Here is a 23096-nt window from a genome sequence, read left to right as displayed (position 1 = left end):
CCTTAGTTTGACTTAAAATGGAAGACAAATTTTGGTACTAATCTTAGGAACCTAAATTTTGGAGATCAGCTGTTTTTTTTGAGATTTGGGCCTTAAAAAAGATTGGATTGGTTTTATTTTCCTTGACATACTGCCATGACAAATGTATTTAGCAGTTTACAATGCTGCACAAGGAAAAATTACCATTGCATTAAAAAATGAGAGTTTCTTTTTTTTTTTTTAATCTCTATTGATTTTCAAACTTCAATAGTGCAATACAAATGGTAAATCAGAAAAACTGCACAAAACACACTATTCACTATACAATTATTACATTAAACAATCAATCTGGAAGATTTGAGCAACAGGGAACAAAGAACATAAGCAATGCCTTCACCGGATCAGACCTTAGGTCCATCTAGTCCGGCGACCCGCACACGCGGAGGCTAAGCTAGGTGTTCCCTGATGAAGGCCTTGTTTACCCGTATCCCTCAATGTGATTTGCAAGAAGGTGTGCATCCAATTTGCCCTTGAATCCTAGAATGGTAGTCTCCGTCACAACCTCCTCCGTGAGAGCATTCCAAGCGTTCACCACTCTCTGCGTGAAACAGACGTTCCTGACATTTGTTCTGGGCCTGTTGCCCCTCAGTTTCAGTCCATGACCTCTTGTCTGAGTCACATTTGACAGTGTGAATAAAGATGTTTTTTGTTCTATTTTGTTGAATTCTTTTAGTATTTTAAAAGTCTCTATCATATCCCCTCGCAGTCTTCTCTTCTCGAGGGTGAACAATCCCAGGTTTCCGAGGCGTTCTTTGTAGCTCAAATTCTCCATACCTTTTACTAGCTTCGTGGCTCGCCTCTGCACCCTCTCCAGAAGTGTTATATCCTTCTTTAGGTAGGGAGACCAGTGTTGGATACAGTATTCCAAGTGTGGTCTGACCATTGCTCTGTAAAGCGGCATTATGATGTCCGCCGATCTACTCGTGATTCCCTTCTTTATCAAGCCCAACATCCTGTTTGCTTTCTTTGCCACCGTTGCGCATTGAGCTAACGGCCTCAGAGTCCTGTCTATCAGTACCCCAAGGTCCCTCTCTTGTTCGCTCTTGCCCAATGCTACACCTAACATTTTATATTCATGTTCCTTGTTTTTTCTGCCCAGGTGCATCACTGTACGAGTGATTGGTATCCCGGAGAATGCAGAAGGGTCAGATCTTATAAAGTTTTTAGAGAACTTAATACTGAAAACAATCTCATTAAAATTTTTACACAGCTGTTAGAATTCGAAAGAGCTCACAGAGTCCCAGTAAGGAGGAATAACAGCTTTAAAGGTCCCAGACCGGTAATTTTTAAGTTGCTACGTTTTTCACAGGTAATGGAAATACGAAATAAGACAGTTTCAAAACGAAGTAACAAATACTTCTTCACAAGCAGCCATAATCCTTAACACTCAATAGGTACTGGTTCCATAATACTGTTGGAATAAAATTGACTTCAATAATTTTCGAAAAGCACAATAAGATAGGCCATCATGAAAGCCATTCAGCAGTAAATTCCAATGAGCTGGTCCAATATAAAAAAAGGTTTACTAGTACATAAGAACATAAGCAGTGCCTCTGCTGGGTCAGACCATAGGTCCATCCTGCCCAGCAGTCCGCTCCCGCGGCGGCCCAAACAGGTCACGACCTGTCTAAATCACCAGAAGGTGCCCCCATGCCTCCTTGGTTTCCTAATTGAGTCCTATCTTCCTATCAAAGTCCTAGCCCTCCGGTCTTGCACCTGCACGACCTGGTTGGGTTTCTACATTTATTTTCTGGTTAGCTTTCTCAGTATCCCACGATCCCTTTATCCCTCAGGAATCCATCCAGTCTCTGTTTGAATCCCTGTACCGTACTCTGCCTGATCACTTCCTCCGGTAGCGCATTCCAAGTGTCCACGACCCTCTGGGTGAAAAAAAACTTCCTTGCATTCGTTTTGAACCTATCTCCCTTCAGTTTCTCCGAATGCCCCCTCGTACATGTTGTCCCCTTCAGCCTGAAGAATCTGTCCCTATCCACCTTCTCTATGCCCCTCATGATCTTGAAGGTCTCTATCATATCACCCCTGAGCCTCCTTTTTTCCAGGGAGAAGAGCCCCAGCCTATCCAACCTCTCAGCATATGGGTAGTGTTCTAGCCCTCTTACCAGTTTCGTTGCTCTCCTTTGGACTCTCTCAAGTACCTCCATGTCCTTCTTGAGGTACGGCGACCAATATTGAACGCAGTATTCCAGATGCGGACGCACCATCGCTCAGTACAGTGGCATGATGACTTCCCGCGTCCTGGTAGTTATGCCCCTCTTTATGATGCCCAGCATTCTGTTGGCTTTTTTTGAGGCCGCCGCGCACTGTGCAGATGGCTTCAGTGATGTATCCACCAGCACACCCAAGTCTCTCTCAAGATTGCTTTCTCCCAACAATGCCCCCCCCAATTTGTAGCTGAACAACGGGTTCTTTTTCCCTATATGCATAACCTTGCATTTTTCCACATTAAAGCGCATTTGCCATTTGTTTGCCCAGTCTTCCAGCTTGTCTAGATCCCTTTGCAGGTCCTCACACTCCTCCCTGGAGCTAACTCTACCGCACAGTTTGGTATCGTCTGCAAATTTTATAACCTCGCACTTTGCCTCCTTTTCCAGGTCATTGATAAATATGTTGAAGAGTAACGGCCCCAGCACCGATCCCTGCGGCACACCGCTCGTGACTCCCCGCCAGTCAGAATATTGGCCCTTTACTCCGACCCTCTGCAGTCTACCCGACAACCAGTGCTCGATCCATCTGTGCACATCCCCTCCCACCCCGTGGTTCCACAGTTTCCTAAGCAGCCTTTCATGTGGTACCTTGTCAAAAGCCTTTTGAAAATCGAGGTAAATGATGTCGATGGGTTCCCCAATGTCCACCCGACTGCTTATTCCCTCAAAGAAGTACAGAAGGTTTGTTAGGCACGACCTTCCCTTAGAGAAACCGTGCTGGCTTGTTCTCAGTAGGCCATTTCTCTCAATGTGCTCGCAAATGCCGTCCTTTATCATAGCTTCCACCATCTTCCCTATAATTGAAGTCAGGCTCACCGGCCTGTAGTAAGCTCAAGTTTGACTTCTTTTGGGCCAGGCACCCTGAATAAATCTGCCAACACTTATGATTCTAAGGTATTTAAGGCTTGTGCAGACGAGGACAGAGGGATGGGGTAGGGACAGGGACACAAATCGCGAGGACAGGACGGGGATGGAGAAAGATCCCATGGGAAAGGGGAACAAATTTGTCCCCATGTCATTCTCTAGTGCCTACTTTTAGATGCCTAGAAGGTGCCTATTGGAACCATATTAATAAGGGAAAGTAGGTGTTTACGTTACTTTATGTAGAATGCTAGTGTATCTAGGGTTACCATATGGCTCCAGAAAATGGAGGACTGATTGAGACATCCAGGTTTTAATTCCAGGGGAGAGTGTGGCGCAGTGGTTAAAGCTACAGCCTCAGCACCATGAGGTTGTGGGTTCAAATCCACATAGCTCCTTGTGACCCTGGGCAAGTCACTTAATCCCCCCATTGCCCAAGGTACATTAAATAGATTGTGAGCCTGCCAGGACAGATAGGGGAAAATGCTTGAGTATCTGAATAAATTCATATAAAACCATTCTGAGCATCCCTGGAAGAACGGTACAGAAAATTCAATAAATGTCTCAAAACCCAGATGTCTCAGTCCATCCTCCTTTTTCTGCAGCCATATAAGAACATAAGAACATAAGAAGTTGCCTCCACTGGGTCAGACCAGAGGTCCATCTCGCCCAGCGGTCCGCACCCGCGGCGGCCCATCAGGTCCACGACCTGTGAAGTGGTTTCTGAACACCTCTACAACCTACCTCAAGTTCTATCTGTACCCCTCTATCCCCTTATCCTCCAGGAACCTATCCAAACCCTCCTTGAACCCTTGTACAGAGTTCTGGCCTATCACCTCCTCCGGAAGTGCGTTCCATGTGTCCACCACCCTCTGGGTAAAAAAGAACTTCCTAGCATTTGTTCTAAACCTGTCCCCTTTCAATTTCTTCGAGTGACCCCTAGTGTTTGTGGCCCCCCACAGTTTGAAGAATCTGTCCTTATTTACTTTCTCTATGCCCTTTAGGATTTTGAAGGTTTCTATCATGTCCCCTCTAAGTCTCCTCTTCTCCAGGGAGAACAGACCCAGCATTTTTAACCTGTCAGCGTATGAAAAATTTTCCATACCTTTTATCAGTTTAGTCGCCCTCCTCTGCACTCCCTCGAGTACTGCCATGTCCTTCTTGTGGTACGGCGCCCAGTACTGCACACAGTACTCCAGGTGCGGGCGCACCATTGCGCGATATAGCGGCATGATGACTTCTTTCGTCCTGGTTGTGATATAGTAACCTTAAGTGTACCTAGATGTACATGTATTATAAGGGGGTGCTGAAAAGTTCTCAACCCAACCAACTTCCTAAATTCTGAGCGTTATTTTGCCACTGTAGCCGAAAAGAATGTTATTTGATTTTGCAAGGTGCCAATTTTCAGAATCATAATGCTATGTTTTGACAATATTTCAAGTAATTGATTGAAGCATGTCAACAAAAAGTATGGAGTTTTCAAGTGTAGAACTCTGAGCCGTCACAAATTTCCTATTCCTGCAGAAGAAAACGACAAAGGAAATCCATGAATGTATGATACAAACTTTGAGTGACAAATGCCCATCATACTCCACAGTGAAGAACTGGTATGCAAACTTTCAGCATGGAATTCTTGGGACTGATGATGCAGTAAGGTCTGGGAGGCCTCAAACAACGTCAACTCTTGAAATTGTTAACTATGTCCATGACCTGATTTTGGCAGATCAGCAAATATCAGCTAAAACAATTGCTGAGACACTACAGATATCCAGGGAATGTGTTGGGCGTATTATCCACGAGCAGCTAGGTATGCAGAAGTTGTCAGCCAAGTGTGCCCAAATGTTTGAATGCTGACAAGAAACGATGTTGAGTAGATACTTCCAAGTTGATTTTACTGCGTTTTCAGTGAGCTGGTGCCAAGGTTTTGGAATGACTAGTTACTGTTCATGAAACATGGTTACACCACAATGATCCTGAGACAAAACAATAGTCCATGCAGTGGTGGCATTCAGGCCAAGGAAATGCATGACCCAAAAGTCTGCAGGAAAGGTCTTGGCCACAGTGTTTTGGGATTAGGACTGACTATCTTCTAAGGGGCCAAACAGTAATGCAGAATACTACTGTAACTTGCTGTGCCAATTAAAGGAGGCATTTAAAGACAAAAAGGAGAGGGAAGCTGTGGAAAGGAGTTTTATTTTTGCAAAACAATGCACCTGCTCACAATGCTGGCAAAACAATGGATGTTTTGACGCAGTTGGGGTTTCAGTGCATAGACCATCCACCCTACTTACCAGATCTTGCTCTATCTGACTATACTTCCCCCTCTGTATTCGCGGGGGTTAGGGGCAGAGCCGTCCCGCGAATATTGAATATTCGCGAATAACTTTTGAGCCAGCTCTGACCCACCCCCACTTCCCTCCCGGCATCCCAGACCTTACCTGGTGGTCCAGCGGGCTTTCGGGGCAGGAACAATCTTCATACACTCCTGCCCCATGCATATCACTCAAAGCAAATGGCTGCGGGGAGTTCCCGTCGTAGTCTCGAGAGACTACGGGAACTCACGGCAGCCATTTGCTATGAGTGATCTGCACGGGGCAGGAGCGTAGGAAGATCGCTCCTGCCCCAAAAGTCCGCTAGACCATCAGGTAAGGTCTGGTATGCCGGGAGGAAGGCAGGAGGGAGGCGAGGAAGGTCCGGAATGCAGCTTTATATAAAAAAAATCATGAATAACCGAATCCGCGGATACTGAAAGCGCGAATTCGGAGGGCTCACTGTATTTTCTGTTTCCAAACCTTAAAAAGATTTTAAAGGGTGACAATTTTCAAGTGATAACATAAATGTATTTATATACTGCACTACCTTAGGAGTTCTATGTGGTTTACAAAAGAAAACTGAAAGAGTGATGTGAGGGAGTGATGTTGTTATGTTGTTGGGCAGTAAACGGCACGTGCCAATTAGTGGGTAAACTACAGGATCCAGAATGCATTGAGCTCTGTAGTTCAGAGTTCAATCCTGTGACAGTGACCTTGGGCAGTGCAGTGGGGATCCTTTATTCAGTGCCCTGGAGGTCCCTGTTAATGCCTTTAAGCAGAGATTATGTCTGGAAATGCCCCAGAGCAGAAAACTACAACTCCCAGAATTCCTTAGGGTTATTCCTCTCCCTTTAAGAGGCAGTATTTAGAACCCATGGTAAAAAGTGGATGGTTCCTTTTAGATTCTGCCTGAATTAGCAGGGTGGGAAAGGGTAATGCAAGGCCCTTTATTTCTGATAGCTTGCCAAGTAGAGAAAGGGAGAAGTAGGAAGGAAGCAGCAGGGAGTTCTGGAAGACTCTCCCACACCAGCTGGCTGATTGGGGAAATGGAAGACATCAACCCAGAGCCAGAGAATCCTGCAGAGGAAACTTGCCCAGATTCCTCCATGCAGTGGGAAAGTAGCTCACCCTTGGAACTAGAGGGAAAGGGCGGCATGGAGCTGTAACCACAGCTTGGCAGGTGGAAAGTTTCCTACTTTAAAAGTTATTACAGTTTGTTATGTGAATGTGCTGTGCTAGCACCTGGGAACAGGAAGAAAAGAAAGCCTGTTTTGCCTTTTTGTTGTTTTTGCTTGGGGATTGTGTGGCCCAGAGAAGTGGCTAAAAACCAGGAATTGGACTTTGAAACTGAAATACCTGTAGAACTGGAACTCAGGTGGGTTCCAGGGAAAAGTTTTGTTTTGGGTTTTTTTTTTTCTCTGTGGTCAGAACTGCTTATCCCAGGACTGTTCTGCAAAAGATATAGCACTGAAGCATTGTAGAGGGGGAGTAATTTTTCTGTTTTGTTTCTGCTTTATGTTTGCTCTCCTGAAGAGTAGTGCAAGCCAGTAGGCCCAGGGTGGGGCTGCTGCTGTGGAACTGTGTGGAAAAAAAACCCCCACAGATTATTTTTGAGGTGGGGGAGAGAAAAGATTGTAATGTTGCCAGAGCATGGAAAAATGTGTTCTAATCTGAACTGCACAAGAGTTATTTTTGTGAATTACTGAACATTTGGCCATCTGACATGAACTGAGTTTAATGAATGCACCTGAATTAAACCGAGAAGTGTTTGGGTTTTTTAAAAACTTTGTGTGGTGAACTTTATTTTTGCACACAGCTAAGAGGACAGAGCCAGAGCACACCAGTAGGCATGGGAGCCACTGGCAGGTTACAGGTCACAAACATCTATTCCTTGTGGCCCTGGGTAGGTCGCTTCTGGCTCAGCCCAAGCGTCCCTGCCACAATCCTCATCCAGCAGGTGACGCTGAACTACAGGGTCCAAGATGCATTGAGCTTTGTAGTTCAGAGCTCGACCTTCGTCCAGCTGGTGACACTGAACTGCATGAACAGGCTACCCTACTGAGTCATGGGGTGGCACCCAGACAGGAAGTGCTTCATATGCCCAGTCTGGGATTCATTCTGAGAGGTCCCCTTGAGAGGGTCACCTGTGGGAAGGTGAGAGCCTCCATAAAGAGACTTCCCTGAGCAGAGAAGGCTCAGAAGCTGTGGGTTAAGGAGAACCCCGGGGGAAGCTAAGAAGACAAGGATTGCTTGGAAGAGCAGGTATGGAGAGTGGTGTTGTGCTGGGCTGGAGGAGAGGCCTACTGAATATTGGAAGTTTGAAAAGTAAAGATGCTGACTAAGGTAAGCCAATGTTTATTTGATTGAGGCTGTCTGCTGAAGAGCCTAACTGCTGTGAAAGGAACAGCTAATATCTGGTGTGGCTGAGGGAAGCCACGCAGGTTTTGAAATTTCTAAGAGCTGATTAACTGATTAAGCACTGAATGGGAATTGATAACTGTTGTCTATAGAACAAACTGTTACACTGGACTAAGAGACTGAACTTCAAGAATAGAGTTTTGGTTTCTCTGAGCTTGTGAAGGAACAGCCTCGGGTCCTGTACCACCACTAAAAGTCTTCATTATACCTTCAAGAGTGTCTAGAAGTGTATATGTGTGTGAATACAGAGAGGGTTGTTAGAAAACCTGGCCTGGAGCACTGCAGGTCCTGGCAATGTGATGGGAAATGACCGCTCGGCTCGTCACAAGTGACAATAAAAACAAATGACCTAGAAATTACAAAAATTTCTTAAATGAGTAGGTTTTCAATAGTTTTCTGAATTGCTGGTAAAGAGACAGAGCTAACTAGCAGATTTCCAAACTCTTTATCACAAGAAGCTGCCTGAAAAGATAGGAGTCGTTGAAAATAGCTCTTGTCTAAATGACCCTTTACCGATGGAAAAGCAAACAAATTACAATTACGTCTTGGGTACTGTGAATTAATGATTCAGAGGTGATTGGCGAAGTATTTTGGTGACCAGACATCAGAGTATTTTTAGGAAGGGTTCCAGAAATTTCAGACATGTGCCAAATGAGTTGAACTTATGTGGAATAACTATAGGTTTCAATTCACGGCTTCGTATTATTCCCTTCTTTGTTGGGCTGCAAACTTTTCAGCACCCCTACTGAAATCCAGGAGATATGCATGGAACTTATAGTATTCTCTAAGTTCCATGCATAAGTGTGCATCTGGCTAACGCTATATCTATAGGCTACCCATGTGAGCATCCATCTGCAAAGAACATACAAAAGAATAACTTCATGAATCAATCAAGCGAATGTACAAATATATTGTAATGCTCACCTTTTCACTATTCAGGTTTACTATTTTATGTCGCTGTATAAGCATCAATGTTGGATTTATGAAATTAATATTATTTTGCATTTCTAGTTTCTGATGATTTTTTTGTTTTATGATTTTGGATACGACTTTAATTTAAATTATATTTGTTCAACAATGCCACGTTGGGCACCGCCATATTCTATCTTGCTTTGAATAAATATCCTGTTGCTTTCATCGCTTGGTGCACATGGTCTGTGCTCTATTTGTACTGTCTGCATCTGTAGATTGACGCCTCATCTTTTTTACTGAATGACTGAAATATTGGCATTTATAAACATTTGTCACCTAACGAAGGCAAATCCTTACCAAATCGACTCCTACGAGTCCAAGTATATTAACCCAAGACCCTAGAAGAGAATGCTGTCGCCTGCTCCCTCCCTTACAGTATCCTTTTTTAATGGGGGACATAGCAGGGTGGTTATGTATTGTGACAGGAATCCTGCTAGCCCTATCAGAAACAGGGAGGAAGATTCTATAAGTCTCATTAAAAACCCTGTCATCAGGCCTAGAAAACATCCTGAAGCGTTTAGAAATCCTGTGCACATTTTTTAGAGAGGAGCCTGTCTCTTTAAGAGTGCCTAGAGCTCAGGCTGACCTTCAGAGTGCAGGGCCCTTTAAGTTCTTGCCTTTCCCTGCTAGGAGGGGGTGTGGCTGGATGCCCAGGCTTCCATTTCCTGAGCTTTCCTTGCCAGACAGGGAGAGGGGCAAACAGCTGGAACAGGCAGCTGAACGTAAGCTGGGAAGGAGGCCAGTCCTTCCAGCTGAACCAGAGCCAGCTCAAGACAATTCCCCCGCAGACCCTGTTGACTGGGAAATGGTGGGACTTGAGGAAAGTCATACTAAGCCAGTCTCAGAAGCCCAGCCAGAGGATTATGCTCTGGAGAATCGAGAGGACCTATGTTTTGACTTTAGTGAATAACAGATGGACTGTGAGTAGGCTGTTAAGCCAAGCAGTTATTTTTCCCTTTCATTTTGATGTTTTTCCTTTAAGCCTGCCTGAGTGTTTGTGCTGGGGACATTGTGGGGCGTGTTCAGGGGGACATTGTGGGGTGTGTCCAGCCAGCTTAAAGAACTGTAAAGCAGAAGCTGAATTTTGGTTTTTTTTTGTTTTTGGAGCAGCTTGTGCGCTGCTCCGAGTTGTGCTTTGGGGGGTGAGGAATAATACCAGTGCCTGTCTTTTGGGAGGGCGGCAACACCTGTGGTGTATGGGCATCTCCTCCCAGCCTGTTGGGGATTCGACTCTACCCAACAGAGCTTCAGCCAGAGTAAGTGTGTTTTCAAAAGGAAAATATTTGTTTAAATGAACTGTTAAGAGTGAGGCCAGAAAAAAAGTTTTGGAATTTTGTTTGTGAAAGTTGGACTTTATTCATCGCATTGGTTGTGCTGAGTTTGAACTTTGAACTTTAGTGACATACTTGGAGCTAAAGGTGAATAATAGTGTGCTAAGCCTAAGTGTGGAAAGCTGTGAGAACTTTATTTTGCCTTTGAGAAATAATTGAAGGACGAGAGAGTCTTTGGGAGCTCATGCCATACCTACCATTCTGTTTGAGTTTTTTGGGTTGTTTTTTTGTTTTGTTTCTTTTGCCATTAAAGTGTTTGCTGCATTGTACAACAGGGGAGTCTCGGTGTGTAATCTGTGGGAGGCACTGAGAGCTGTGCTCCACGGCCTTTCTTCTCTGGGACAGGCATTCAGAGGGGCAACTAGGCCTAGCCAGGATCCTGTCCCACAGTATGTAATTATGAGGGGGTGCTGAAAAGTTCTCGGGCTAACCAAGAGGAGAATGAAATGGCTATGGTTCAATCATAGATCGGAAACAATGTCAAAACATAGAATTTTGTTTTTTGCACTCTCTTCAGATATAGTGGCAAAACAACGCTCAGAATTTAGAAAGTTGGCTAGGCTGAGAACTTTTCAGCACCCCCTTGAATGGGCCTGATATTTATAATGCTTTAAGCGGCCAGAAGAGGCTCCTGCCAGTTACATCTTCTGTCTGGTGCTAACCAGGCATTTTCAGGGGCACTTCATTGGATAGTACTGTTGAAAATGCCCAGTTGGCGCTCAAGCTTTAAACCAGCTATCTTGGGAACGTTTTAGGGTAGAGTCAGCACTTAAACAGTTAAATGACCAGCTACACTAACCCTATGAATAGGACTGCATGAATGATTCTTCATAACTGTTTAAGTGCCAAATATTGCACTTAAGCAGCTTTATACCTGGAAATTCGAGCCTGGAGATGGTTTGGCTTTGAATTTCTGGGTATAACGCTGGCAGAGGTCAGAAAAACATTAATCACAGCTGGCTGGACATCAAGCCCTATGTTATTTCTCCAAGACCGATTTCCTCATTTGGACTCCATTGTCTTGGGGCAGTTGTACATACAAGATTCCCAATTCCTTTCTCATGTCTCATCCAGCACGACTAATCCCAACCCAACATCCAACACTCTCTATACCCTTAGTACTCTCTAATATTCTTCTGTTTACCTAATGTTATCTAAAACCACATAATTCACCCCATTTTTATTACATTACAGATTTCTATTCCGCCATTACCTTTCGGTTCAAAGCGGATTACAAAAAGAGTTATGGAAGAAGGGTTACAACGTTAGATCTCGTAAAGACTTCTATTTCCAGTTGGTAACTCTTTACCCAACGTTTTTTTTCCAAAAAATTTTTTTATTACCTTAAAAATTTTATATCATCGCTTATTCTATTCTTTCAAATTTTGAATGTAATTCTTGTTTTTAGTTTCACTGTAATCCGCCTTGAACCGCAAGGTAATGGCGGAATAGAAATCACGTAATGTAATGTAATAACTAACTACAGAAGTCTGTAACGCTCTCAATTGTGCTGCTGTTTTGAATAGTTGGCTTCCTAATGTCCTAATTACGATCCGATGAAATGGTACTTCTCCTTTAAAGTTCTTCTTTTTATTGCTAATGAACAATTTATCTGGCTTAGGCTCTCTGCTCTTTCATTTAGCTCAAATCTTATTAAAGTGCCTTGACAAACGACTGGCAGCAGCTCAGTGAGATGACATGCTCCGAGAGCCGGTCGCCTGAGCTCCACCATGCTGTGGCCGTGACTTCCATAGAAATTGGATACTGATTTATGTGTGGGCGAGAAGAGGTAGCAAACGGCCCCTCTGGGGAAGATGCAGTTCATTGAAATAAATCTGAAATTAAATTATGTTGGCTAAAAATTACAATACAGCTGGCTTCAGCAGAAGGATAATGTATATGTTTCATTAAATATTAAAGTTTCATTTCATTTTTATTTTGATGTGTTTGTGGCATTGCAAAAGTCAGGGGAAATTTTCATTAACCTTTTGTCTTCTGACTGGATTGCCTAGTGTGGATCTGTTCATAGATCCTACTTTCCATCAGGATTATACGATGTGTTCTTGATGTCCAAGTTGTGTCGCTTGATAAATCACTCCGACATTAGGATTTGGACGCTGGATATAGGATCTCATTTTCAAAGCACTTAGACCGGTGCCTCTCAAACTGTGTGCTAAGGCCTCGAAGAGATTCCGAGTGTGCCATGAGAATTTCCAGAATTTAAATTTAATTTTAAAAATTCCCTTCACTAGATTAGATGACATGTACGTTGCGTACGCAAGAGTCTGTCAATGTTATGAGCGTCTGCACGTAAGGATATAACCCGCCAGACAAACATCATTCTTTGATGTGATTGGTCCTTGAAAACTAACGACAAGTAACTTAATTTTTTTATCTAGTAGTTGGCCTAACGAGCAACAAAGCGATCAAGGCTTTGTTATCATTTGGATCTCCTCATCTTTGCAAACTTGGATTTCCAGCTCTGACAGAAATTAAATTAAAAAATAAAAGAGGACCGCAGATGGTGGATGATGAAATGCGCGTTTGCTTGTTGACTATCGAGCCACCTTTTGAGTTAATTTGCACTCAAAAACAAGCACATCCATCGCATTGATTTAGCAATTCTATTCTGTCTACTTTAGTTTCGCCATTGTTACAATTACATATACAGAGCTTAAAGAACTTTAAATAAATAACTCTCAAATTTAATTTTTTGTTGGTTATACAGTTATCATTTTCAGTTATACTGTGCCATGAAAAACATTTGCTCTATTTACGGCCTCTTTTACAAAGCTGCGCAGCAACAGCCCCGAAGCCCTTTAAATCTCTATGGGCCTCAGGGCCCTCAGCGTAGCTGCAAGCGCAGCTATGTAAAAGAGGCCGTTAGTGTGACGGAGCTATAAAAGTTTGGGAGACACTGACTTGGACACACAGTGGCATAGCGAGGGAAGAAGGCATCCAGGGTGGTGCCTGGCATCGCCGCGCTATACACCCCCATGTTTCTCTTTAAATTTTTGCTGGCTGCAAGCAGCATCTCCTACCTGCTGCTCATGCCAGTCACAGCTCTCCCTCTGATGTCACTTCCTGGTCCTGCAACGAGGTTTCTATGGTACAGGTCTCTAGGTGTGTCTTAAGTGCTCTGAAATTGAGCCTCTTACGTACCTTGCCAAATCCTAGCATATGATGTAATACAATCTAAGAGATAGTTACAGTAGGAGGAGCAATTCACCCAGAAATCTAAGGCTAAACTAGTATCCTATAATAGCAAATTTATGTGCCAAAGAAACTATATAATACTAGCATACGTCAGCAATGAGATGCCTAAATTTAGGTGAGACCACTTATGATTGCTCTATTGCAGGCATAAATGCAGCGGTTGTGCATGTAACTGGTTTGTACACTGAACACAGAGAGAAGATGAATTACTGGCATCATTACTACTACTGCTATTTATTTCTATAGTGCTGAAAGGTGTACGCAGCGCTGTACATTTTAACATGCAATAGAATAGACAGTCCCTGCTCAGAAGAGCTTACAATCTAATTTAGAGAGGACATTTCAGGATTGGGGAGAGTATAGTGGGTATAGGTGTCCGACAACAGTGAGGGGGGAGTTAAGAGTTAAAGGCAGTTTCAAAAAAGTGGGCCTTTAGTTTGGATTTGAACACAGCCAGGGGCGGAGCACGACGTATTGATTCAGGCAGCCTGTTCCAGGCATACGGCGCCGCAAGAAAGAAGGGGCAGAGTCTGGAGTTGGCAGTGGAACAGAAAGGTACAGATAAGAGGGGCTTGTCCGATGAACGGAGATCACGGGGAGGAGCATAGGGCGAGATAAATGAAGAGACATATTGGGGAGGGGGGGCTTCAGAGTGAATGCACTTATAAGTCAGCAAGAGGAGTTTAAACTGTATTTGGAAATTGACAGGGAGCCAATGAAGCGACTTAAGGAGAGGGGTAATGTGAGAATAGTGGCTCTCACGGAATACGAGTCGCGCAGCAGCATTTTGAACGGATTAAAGAGGCGAAAGACGGGCGCGCGGGAGGCCCGAGAGAAGTACGTTGCAGTAGTCTAAGCGCGAGGTGACGAGAGGGTGGACAAGGGTTTTGGTCGCGTGTTCAGAGAGAAGAGGATGGGTTTTGGTAATGTTATAGAGGAGGAAGCGACAGGATTTGGCGGTCTGTTGGATATGAGCAGAGAAGGAGAGAGAGAGGAGTTAAAGATCACTCCAAGGTTGGAAGCCAACGAGACAGGGAGGAGGATAGCGTTATCCACAGAGATGGAGAACAGCGTTACAAGACTCGTGCTGCTGAGCACTACGTTTCGATTCATTGCATGCAGTGGAATAGCATTGGTCCTGAAACACGGCCTGTGTCGGGTCATGATATCCATCTAAGACAGTGGTCTCAAACACGCGGCCCGGGGGCCACATGCGGCTCACCAGGTACTATTTTGAGGCCCTCGGTATGTTTATCATAATCACAAAAATCTCCCATAGTGTCAAGGTAGCCATTTCCTATGAGCGATCTGCACAGGGCAGAAGTGTGGGAAGATCGCTCCTGCCCCGAAAACCCGCTGGACCACCAGGTAAGGCTTAAGGTGGGGCTTACAGGGCTTAAAATAGCTGGGTGGGAAGCGGGGGTTAGGGGTAGAACCGGCCCAAATATTATTTGTGTTTTTTTAATATTTGCGGGCCGGCTCTGCCCCTAATCCCCATGGATGCAGAGGGAGAAGTGTACAAGCATCTGCTGGTACTCCAAGTGCTGTCCCATGCAGAAATCTAACTCTGTTTTCCCAATAGGATCCATTGTCTAGTTTCTGTGGTTTTGAGGCGCTGGGTGTACTACTAGAACCTAACCTCTATTTTCCCATAGACTCAACGTTTCGTTATTTGTGATTTAGCGATTTAACATTTTCAGGAACCATAATGTCAGAAATAATGAGAATGGACTGTGCAAGTCCCGGGGAAAGCATCTTTACACTGAAACACTGCTCCATATCTAGTCTTATGATTCTTCTGCAAACATTGGGTCCCTTTACAGTTGATGCTACTATAAGTATTATAGCGAGCTCTGCAAGCCACAGCTGGGATTGTGTTGTGGGGGTGGGGGTGGGGAGAAGAGGGTGAGGGGGTGCCATTGCCATGGGCATCTCTCACCCTTACTACACCAGTGGGGATATGTGTACATTTATGCATGCAAACGGCAGAAAGGTGGTGAAGTACTATTTTGCAATAGTGTGTGTAAGTGGCAAAGCACATAAATACAAGTGGTCACTCCAGTATGGGAGGGGTATAGGTGGAGCTGACACTGAGGTGCGTAATTTGCAGCATACACTTCTCCCTCCATATTCGCGGTTTTGATTATTCGCGGTTTTTAGCTTGCTGGCTCCTCCCCCAAATTACATCAGCTTGCATAGAGAAATCGCTGATTCCCAGCACTTTCTTCACCATGTTTTGCCTCTCCTTCAAGAACAGGCCAGGTCTACCACCATGTTGTTTGCGGTTTCACCATATTCACGATGGTTTTGAATAGAAAACAGCGAACAACATATGGAAAAGTTAATCCCCTATTACAGTGAATACGGAGGGAGAAGTGTACTGTCATTGACACACGCCTTTGCCACATAGATGTGGCCACAATTATGCCAGGTCTACGGCACATTTTTTGACAAGGTTGCTTCATTACACTCTTCTTTCTCTATTAGAGCTCCTGCAGAACATTCCAATTCTCTGTCTTTAAGTTTCAAGTTTTATTATGGATTTGATTAATCGCTTATTCAAAATTCTAAGCGATGTACAAAGGAGTAAAATAATAAATTACAATTATCAAGGGGAAAGAAAAACCAGATAAGTACGACTGACTTGTCAAAACAAAAGGAAAAAAATAGGGAAAGAAATGCAAGTTAATGATAGTAAGGGGGAAAATGCAAGTTAATGATGAGTAAGGGGGAAAAAAAACAATAGGAAGGGGGAAAACAGTGAGCTTCAATGAAATTAAGAACTGAGGTTCAGCTGATGCACTTAATCTGATTTTCTAGTTGATATACCTAATCTAATTTACTAGTTGTCAAATGCATCTTTAAAAAGATAGCATTTTAACTTGCTCTTAAATCTATCTAAATTATGTTCTTCCCGTACACTTCCCGTACATGAATTGGGAGTAAATTCCATGTTTGGGGTGCTGTGATGGAGAAAATAAATTGCTCCATCACAGCACCCCAAACATGGAATTTACTCCCAATTCATGTACGGGAAGTGTACGGGAAGAACATAATTTAGATAGATTTAAGAGCAAGTTAAAATGCTTTCTTTTTAAGTGAGGGAACTATTAAGGTTTTAAGTGAGGGAACTATTAAAAGATGTTGGTCAGTAGACCTGAGTAATCTTGTAGATGTATAGGGAATCAATAGTCTATGAATGAAGGCGGGAGATTTTTAGAGAAAAGATTTGAAAGTCAATAGACTTAATTTATGTGATATGCGGTGTGCAAGCTTCCAATGTTTTTTTAAAATTTGCCATTTATAGAAGTAATTTAAAAAAATCACTTTCAGGTATGAATATTCCCACATGGTGTCTCAATCACATTCCAGCTACTTGGATTAGGCTTCCTTCTCTTGAGCTTTTAACTCTTGTCCGCTATCTTGTCTCTAAAATCTGCCTGATGGATCTGTCCTAGACTGCCTTAAAACAGCAATAATTAAGCCTGCTCTTAAGAAATAGTCCTCTGATCCACTAATTCTTTCTATTGGCTTATTTCAAACTTTCCATTTTTTAGCTCAGCTGATTGAGAACCTTGTGTTCCCTTAACTTCAATTGCACATGGGAACAGTATCAGCATAACATCCAAATCAGTTTGGATTCGGATCTGGTTTCAGTACTGAGATGGTACTAGCCTCTTAAGTTTCAAGTTTATTAGGTATTTATATACCGCCTACAAAGGTTATCTAAGCGGTTTTACAATTGGGTACTCAAGCATTTTCCCTATCTGTCCCGGTGGGCTCACAATCTATCTAACGTACCTGGGGCTATGGAGGACTAAGTGACTTGCCCAGGGTCACAAGGAGCAGTGCGGAATTTGAACCCACAACCCCAGGGTGCTGAGGTTCTAGCTAGCTCCAACCACTGCGCCAAACACTCCTAAATGAAGATTATATTGCTTTAACAATATCGGTAGATTTGTTTGCTGTCTTTGACGTCATAATCTATGATTTCCTCCTAAAACGTCTTTCCTCCATTGGTCTGTCAGGTACAGTTCTTAAATGTTTGCTTCTTTCTTTCAAAACTGTGCATTTAAAAGTCCTAGAGGCTGATATGCAGCGCTATTTAGCTGGCTGCGAATGGCTCCCAGTTGGCTAAATAGGACATAGACGCCATCTCCTGCTTAATATATGGCTTAGTGGATTGGCCGGTCACCTGCCATGTTGTGTGACATAGCCGATCGCTGCCAATATTCAGTAGTTCACCAACCAGACAGAGCCACCTCCAAGGGTGGTCTGTCTTTGATCATTGAGACTTAGGACTGACCGTTGGCCTAGCCAGCTATATCTTGGCTAGTTCAAAATAGACCGGAAATTCAATGGCAGCTAACTTGGGCGTCAGCCTTTACACCAGGTTTCAGCAAGCATAAGTCTGCCACCAAAGGTTCGGCATGGGAATTGGTACTATGTTTACATATAAACAGGTACTTGTACCTGGGGCAATGGAGAATTAAGGGGAAAATTCTATAAAAGGCACTTAAAGTTAGGCATCTAAAGAAATATTTACCTAAAGTTGGGCGCTTAACTTAATTAGTAAATTGGCTTCAATAATGAGTTTACAAGCTCATAATTGAAAAAAATAAAAATTAGTTGGGAGATTAGCGCCTATCTTCTTAGGTGTCTTATCAACGTCTAACACTAAAGCAGGCGTGTTTAGGGGTGGAGAAAGACTTAGGCGCTGCTAGGCGTGATTTTCTAATAGACTTAGGCGCCTATAATGTTGGCCTTTAAAACTCTGGCCCACGTTTTAAGTTAGGCATGATTCTATAATGGGCGCCTATGTGTGATTGATATGCAATAGGTGCCTATCTTTTTTTTTTAGGCGCCCATTACCGAATCTGGCCCTAAGTGACTTGCCCAGAGGCACAACATTCATCCTTTATAGAATAGCATTTAGGGCCGGATTCTTATAGGACACCTAGTGCCGCCTATCTTCAGAATCCATCGGCAACTTTTTGTTGTTGTTGGGCTTAATTGGCATGGTAATTGTCCACACCAGTTTTCAGCCAATCAAAAAAAAAATTAAATTAAATTACCAGTTAAGCGTATGGAACTCTTAGGACACTTAGGCCCTCTTTTACTAAGGTGTGCTAATCGATTTAGCGCACGCTAAACGCGTGCATATTAGTCTGTGGACATGTTGGCGTTTTAGCGCGTGCTAATTTGATTAGCACGCCTTTAGTAAAAGAGGGGGTTAGTCTAAATTGAAAAGTAGATGTGGTTATGGGCACAGAATAGGCATGGCTTACTTAGGTGTCAAGTAAAACTCGGCCTAACATACCAGTTCCTACCTAAAGAATGCCTAGCAAAACTTGTCTGCTCAGGGCCTTCACCATTTATTGTACCTGGCCCTTAGCACCTATTTGACACCCATTTTTGAGCACTATTTATAGAATTTTCCCCCTATGTGCACATGGTGCACACTCGTAACAACACTCAGCAAAAAAAAAAAAAAAAGAGAGACAAAAAAGCACATGAATGTGAAAACTTTGAGAACGCCAGGGCATATGATAGAGATCCCCAAAATGCATTGAGATGATTTAATCTTGCACAATAAAGAACCCAAAGTCTCCTCAAAATATTCCACCTTGCATAAAGTTTCTGAGCAATCTTCCACACGCACAAGTTTATTATCTATTCCATACCTTTAAAATTTGGCCTGATTCTGGCATCGTACCCTGAGATTTTCCCCATTAATTTATCCAGAAAATCTGATGGGGACATAAGCTTGGGAGAAGACCGAGCTGAGGCACCGACTTCTTTAGAAGCTGCCAAACTGAAAAAAAGAACAAAGAAAGAAATTCAAAGGGCAATTTGTAATGAATTCACATTGGTGAACTGACCTCATGTCAAATGCTACTGGGCCTAGAGCAGTGGTCTCAAACTTGCGGCCCGGGAGCCACTTGTGGCCCGCCAGGTACTATTTTGAGGCCCTCGGTTTGTTTATCATAATCACAAAAGTAAAATAAAACAGTTTCTTGATCATATGTCTCTTTAGCTATAAATTACAATATTATTAGGACTTAGCTAAAAGGAAAGATTTATAAACTATAAAGAGTTTTACCTCATGCAAAATTGTCATTTCTTTAATAAGACATTAACTATTTTTTTTTCTGCGGCCCTCCAAGTACCTACAAATACAAAATGTGGCCCTGCAAAGGGTTTGAGTTTGAGACCACTGGCCTAGGGTTACCAGATGTCTGGATTTCTCCGACATGTCCTCCTTTTGAGGACATGTCCGGGGGTCTGGACGTCTTTTCAAAGCCCAGCATGTTCGGGGTTTGAAAAGCCTTCTCTCAATTGCGTTGGGCAGGAGGCAGAGCTAAGGCAGGACCGGGGCGGAGATGGATGGGCCTGGGGGCAGGTCTAGGGTGTCCAGATTTTACAATCATAAAATCCGGCAACCCTAACTGGGCCTGGAATCAGGATGTGAGACTAGAATTCATAATTCAGAGTAATTAGCATTGATATCTTACCCCCCACCCTGCTTTTTACAAAATTGTAGTGTGGTTTTAACACCAGCTGTGCTCATAGGAATTCTTTGAGCTTTGGAGCTGTTACTTCCATGGCCAGCGCTAAAAACCACCCTACGGTTTTGTAAAAGGGGGGGGGGGGGAGGAGGGTTAGCGCATTTCTAACAAGGAGGCTCTTTGCTGAATTGTTTGTTATCCTAATTCAGTTTTTCAGAGTTCAAAATCAGGCTACAAGCCAAGACATTGTCGGATCGACCAATTAGCTAAAATTTTTTCTGGCTAAGACGCTCACCAGCCACTTTTGCAGAAAGATGTTCTGGCTGGCAATTAATTTATAATGATGAATCGTACTAGTAATGTGAATTGATCTAAGGCTGGTTAGGTTCAAGATATACTTCAAATCTATACACATAAACACTGGCTTCTGCCTTTCATGCTCTAGGCCGCTTCCTATTGGTCATGTTGTGGGTCTTTTCCTATTGGTCAAGAAAATGAGCCTGCATCATGCAGGATCTGGAGGAGGAGGGAGGCACAGAAATGAGACTACAGTTGTGGCTTTGAAGCAGCAGCAGGAGAGATTAGATCAGGGGTGTCAAAGTCCCTCCTCGAGGGCCGCAATCCAGTCGGGTTTTCAGGATTTCCCCAATGCATATGCATGAGATCTATTTTCATGCACTGCTTTCATTGTATGCTAATAGATCTCATGCATATTCATTGGGGAAATCCTGAAAACCTGACTGGATTGCGGCCCTCGAGGAGGGACTTTGACACCCCTGAATAAGATCCAAAGCAGAGGTAGGCATCAGAATCTTGCCACCCTGCTAGCACAGACGCCCAGGGAAGGATAGGGAAGGGAACAGAAATGGCTGGAAATAAAGAAACATGAGTATCAGGAGCATCGCTGAGCATTCAGTGCACTGGCCTGCGCTATTGCAGTTTTGTAAAAGGGGAGGAGGGTAATTGCTTTACCCCCGAGTTTCGTTTGTTTTTATTTATATGGCTTTGGTGTTGAATGGCTACATAACCCCCCCCCCAAAAAACAAATAAACAAAAAAAACACCTTGGCGGAGGAGACGAAGGACCAAAACGGTCAATGGCATTTAATTGGATGATTTTATTGAGCGACTCAACACTATTTGTGTTTGGCCATAAGGCCTGCATCGGGAGTCTAAATACATAGAACCGAAAGAAATCCTTGTGGCTGAAATGTGAATTGTATTGAGTCACTCAAAAAACACAAAAAAATCCCCCCATAGTGGAGAAGATGAAGGACCAAAACGGTCAATGGCGTTTAATTTGATGATTTTATTGAGTGACTCAACACTATTTGTGCTTGGCCATAAGGCCTGCATCAGGAGTCTAAATACATAAACTGAAAGAAATTCTTGCGGCCGAAACGTGAATCGTATTGAGTCACTCAAAAAACCCATAGTGGAGGAGACAAAGGACCAAAACGGTCAATGGCGTTTAATTAGATGATTTTATTGAGCGACTCGATATGATTCACATTTCTGCTGCAAGGATTTATTTTGGTTCTATGTATTTAGATTCCTGATGCAGGTCTTATGGCCAAACACAAATAGTGTTGAGTCGCTCAATAAAATCATCTACTTGAATGCCATTGAGTGTTTTGGTCTTTCATCTCTTCTGCTTTGTTGTTGCTTACTTTTGGACTTGCGGTGGATTCTGCCTTCTGTCTTGTGTTTTTTTTTGTCTTTTCTATATAAACCCCCATAATTTTCTGACTACATAATATGAGCTAAAATTCTGTCAAGTAATATATAGACAATAGCTATAAAAATCCGATTCAAAGTTCAGAATATTGTATCTTTTTTGATTATAATTTAATTAGATTTTTTTTTTTGTTTTTTGATATACATTCTTTCATTTACTTCCCTCTGCACTATCCCTACTAGCACTAAGACAATGTGCCCAAGTAAAATGTGATCTCGCTGGCCAGATGGAAGGGAGGGAAATCTGCACCAAAATATACCCTGGCTAATCTTTTTAATGCCGGAGGACTAGTAAAGGGCAGATGTGGTCCATCTCCACAAAAGTGGAAGTAAGGAAGAAGCAGGGCCAGGGAACTACAGGCCAGTAAGTCTGACTTCTGTTGTATGTAAATGAATGCAGACACTTTTATAACAGAGAATAATGACGTGTCTGGAATTCAGTAGATTACAGGATCCAATTAGAAGCAGGTCTTGGACAAATCTGATCAATTTCTTTGACTGAGTGACCAAAGAATTGGATAGAGGGCGTGCGCTAGATGTGGTATATTTAGATATTAGCAAAGCCTTTGACAGCGTTCCACACAGGTGTCAAATAAACAGATTAGCGCACGCTAAACGCTAACACATGCATGTTAGTCCATGGATGCGTTAGCATTCAGCACGTGCTAATTTGATTAGCGTGCTAAATCAGTTAGCGCACCTTAGTAAAAGAGGGGGTAAGTGCCCTTGGTATGGGCCCTAAAATGAGAGATTGGGCAGGAACTGGTTGAGTGGAAGGTGACAGAGGATATTGGTCAATGGAGATCGCTCTGTGGAAAGGGATGTTACCAGTGGTGTGCCTCAAGGTTCAGTTCTTGAGCCTGTTTTTTTTTTTTTTTTACATTTTTGTAAGTAATATTGCTGGTCAGGTAAGATTTGCCTCTTTGTGAATGATACCAAAGTCTGCAATAGGGTAGATACCCCTGGTGGTGTGAATAATACAAGGAAGGACCTAGCAAAGTTTGAAGAATGGTCTGAAATTTGGCAGCAAAGATTTAAAGCTAAGAAATTCAAGGTCATGCATTTGGGTTCCAAAAACCTGAGGGAACAGTACAATTTAACTGGTGAAGAACTTTTGCACAAGAAACGAGAGCGGGACTTGGGTGTGATAGTATGTGATTTTCTTAAGGTGGCCAAACAGGTTGAAAAGGCGATGATGACAGTTAGAAGGATGCTTGGTTGCATAGGGAGAGGAATGACCAGTAGGAAAAAGGAAGTATTGATGCCCCTGTATAAGACTCTGATGAAATCTTATTTAGAATATTGTGTGAAATTCTGGAGACCACACTTTCAAAAAGATATAAACAGGATGGAGTAAGTCCAGAGGAAGGCTATTAAAATGGCCAGTGGTCTTCATCATAAGGCATATGGGGACAGTCTTAAAGATCTCAATATGTATGCTTTGGAGGAGAGGCGGGAGAGGGGGAGATAGGTATTT

At 43.1% G+C, this 23096-nt stretch overlaps 1 protein-coding gene across 1 annotated transcript in view; it reads right to left on the bottom strand.

Annotated features, from left to right (window-relative positions):
• Nucleotides 1-23096, bottom strand: part of GLRA1 (glycine receptor alpha 1) — a 186854-nt gene that overhangs the window by 84101 nt on the left and 79657 nt on the right. The window contains 1 exon segment of the mRNA XM_033927678.1: nt 19059-19251. Within this exon segment, the coding sequence (XP_033783569.1) occupies nt 19059-19251 (193 nt within the window).

The sequence above is a fragment of the Geotrypetes seraphini genome, chromosome 18, assembly GCF_902459505.1.
Source record: "Geotrypetes seraphini chromosome 18, aGeoSer1.1, whole genome shotgun sequence".
Classification (NCBI taxonomy): domain Eukaryota; kingdom Metazoa; phylum Chordata; class Amphibia; order Gymnophiona; family Dermophiidae; genus Geotrypetes; species Geotrypetes seraphini.
The sequence above is the reverse complement of the archived record's forward strand: the minus strand, read 5'-3'. Positions and strand labels throughout refer to the sequence as shown.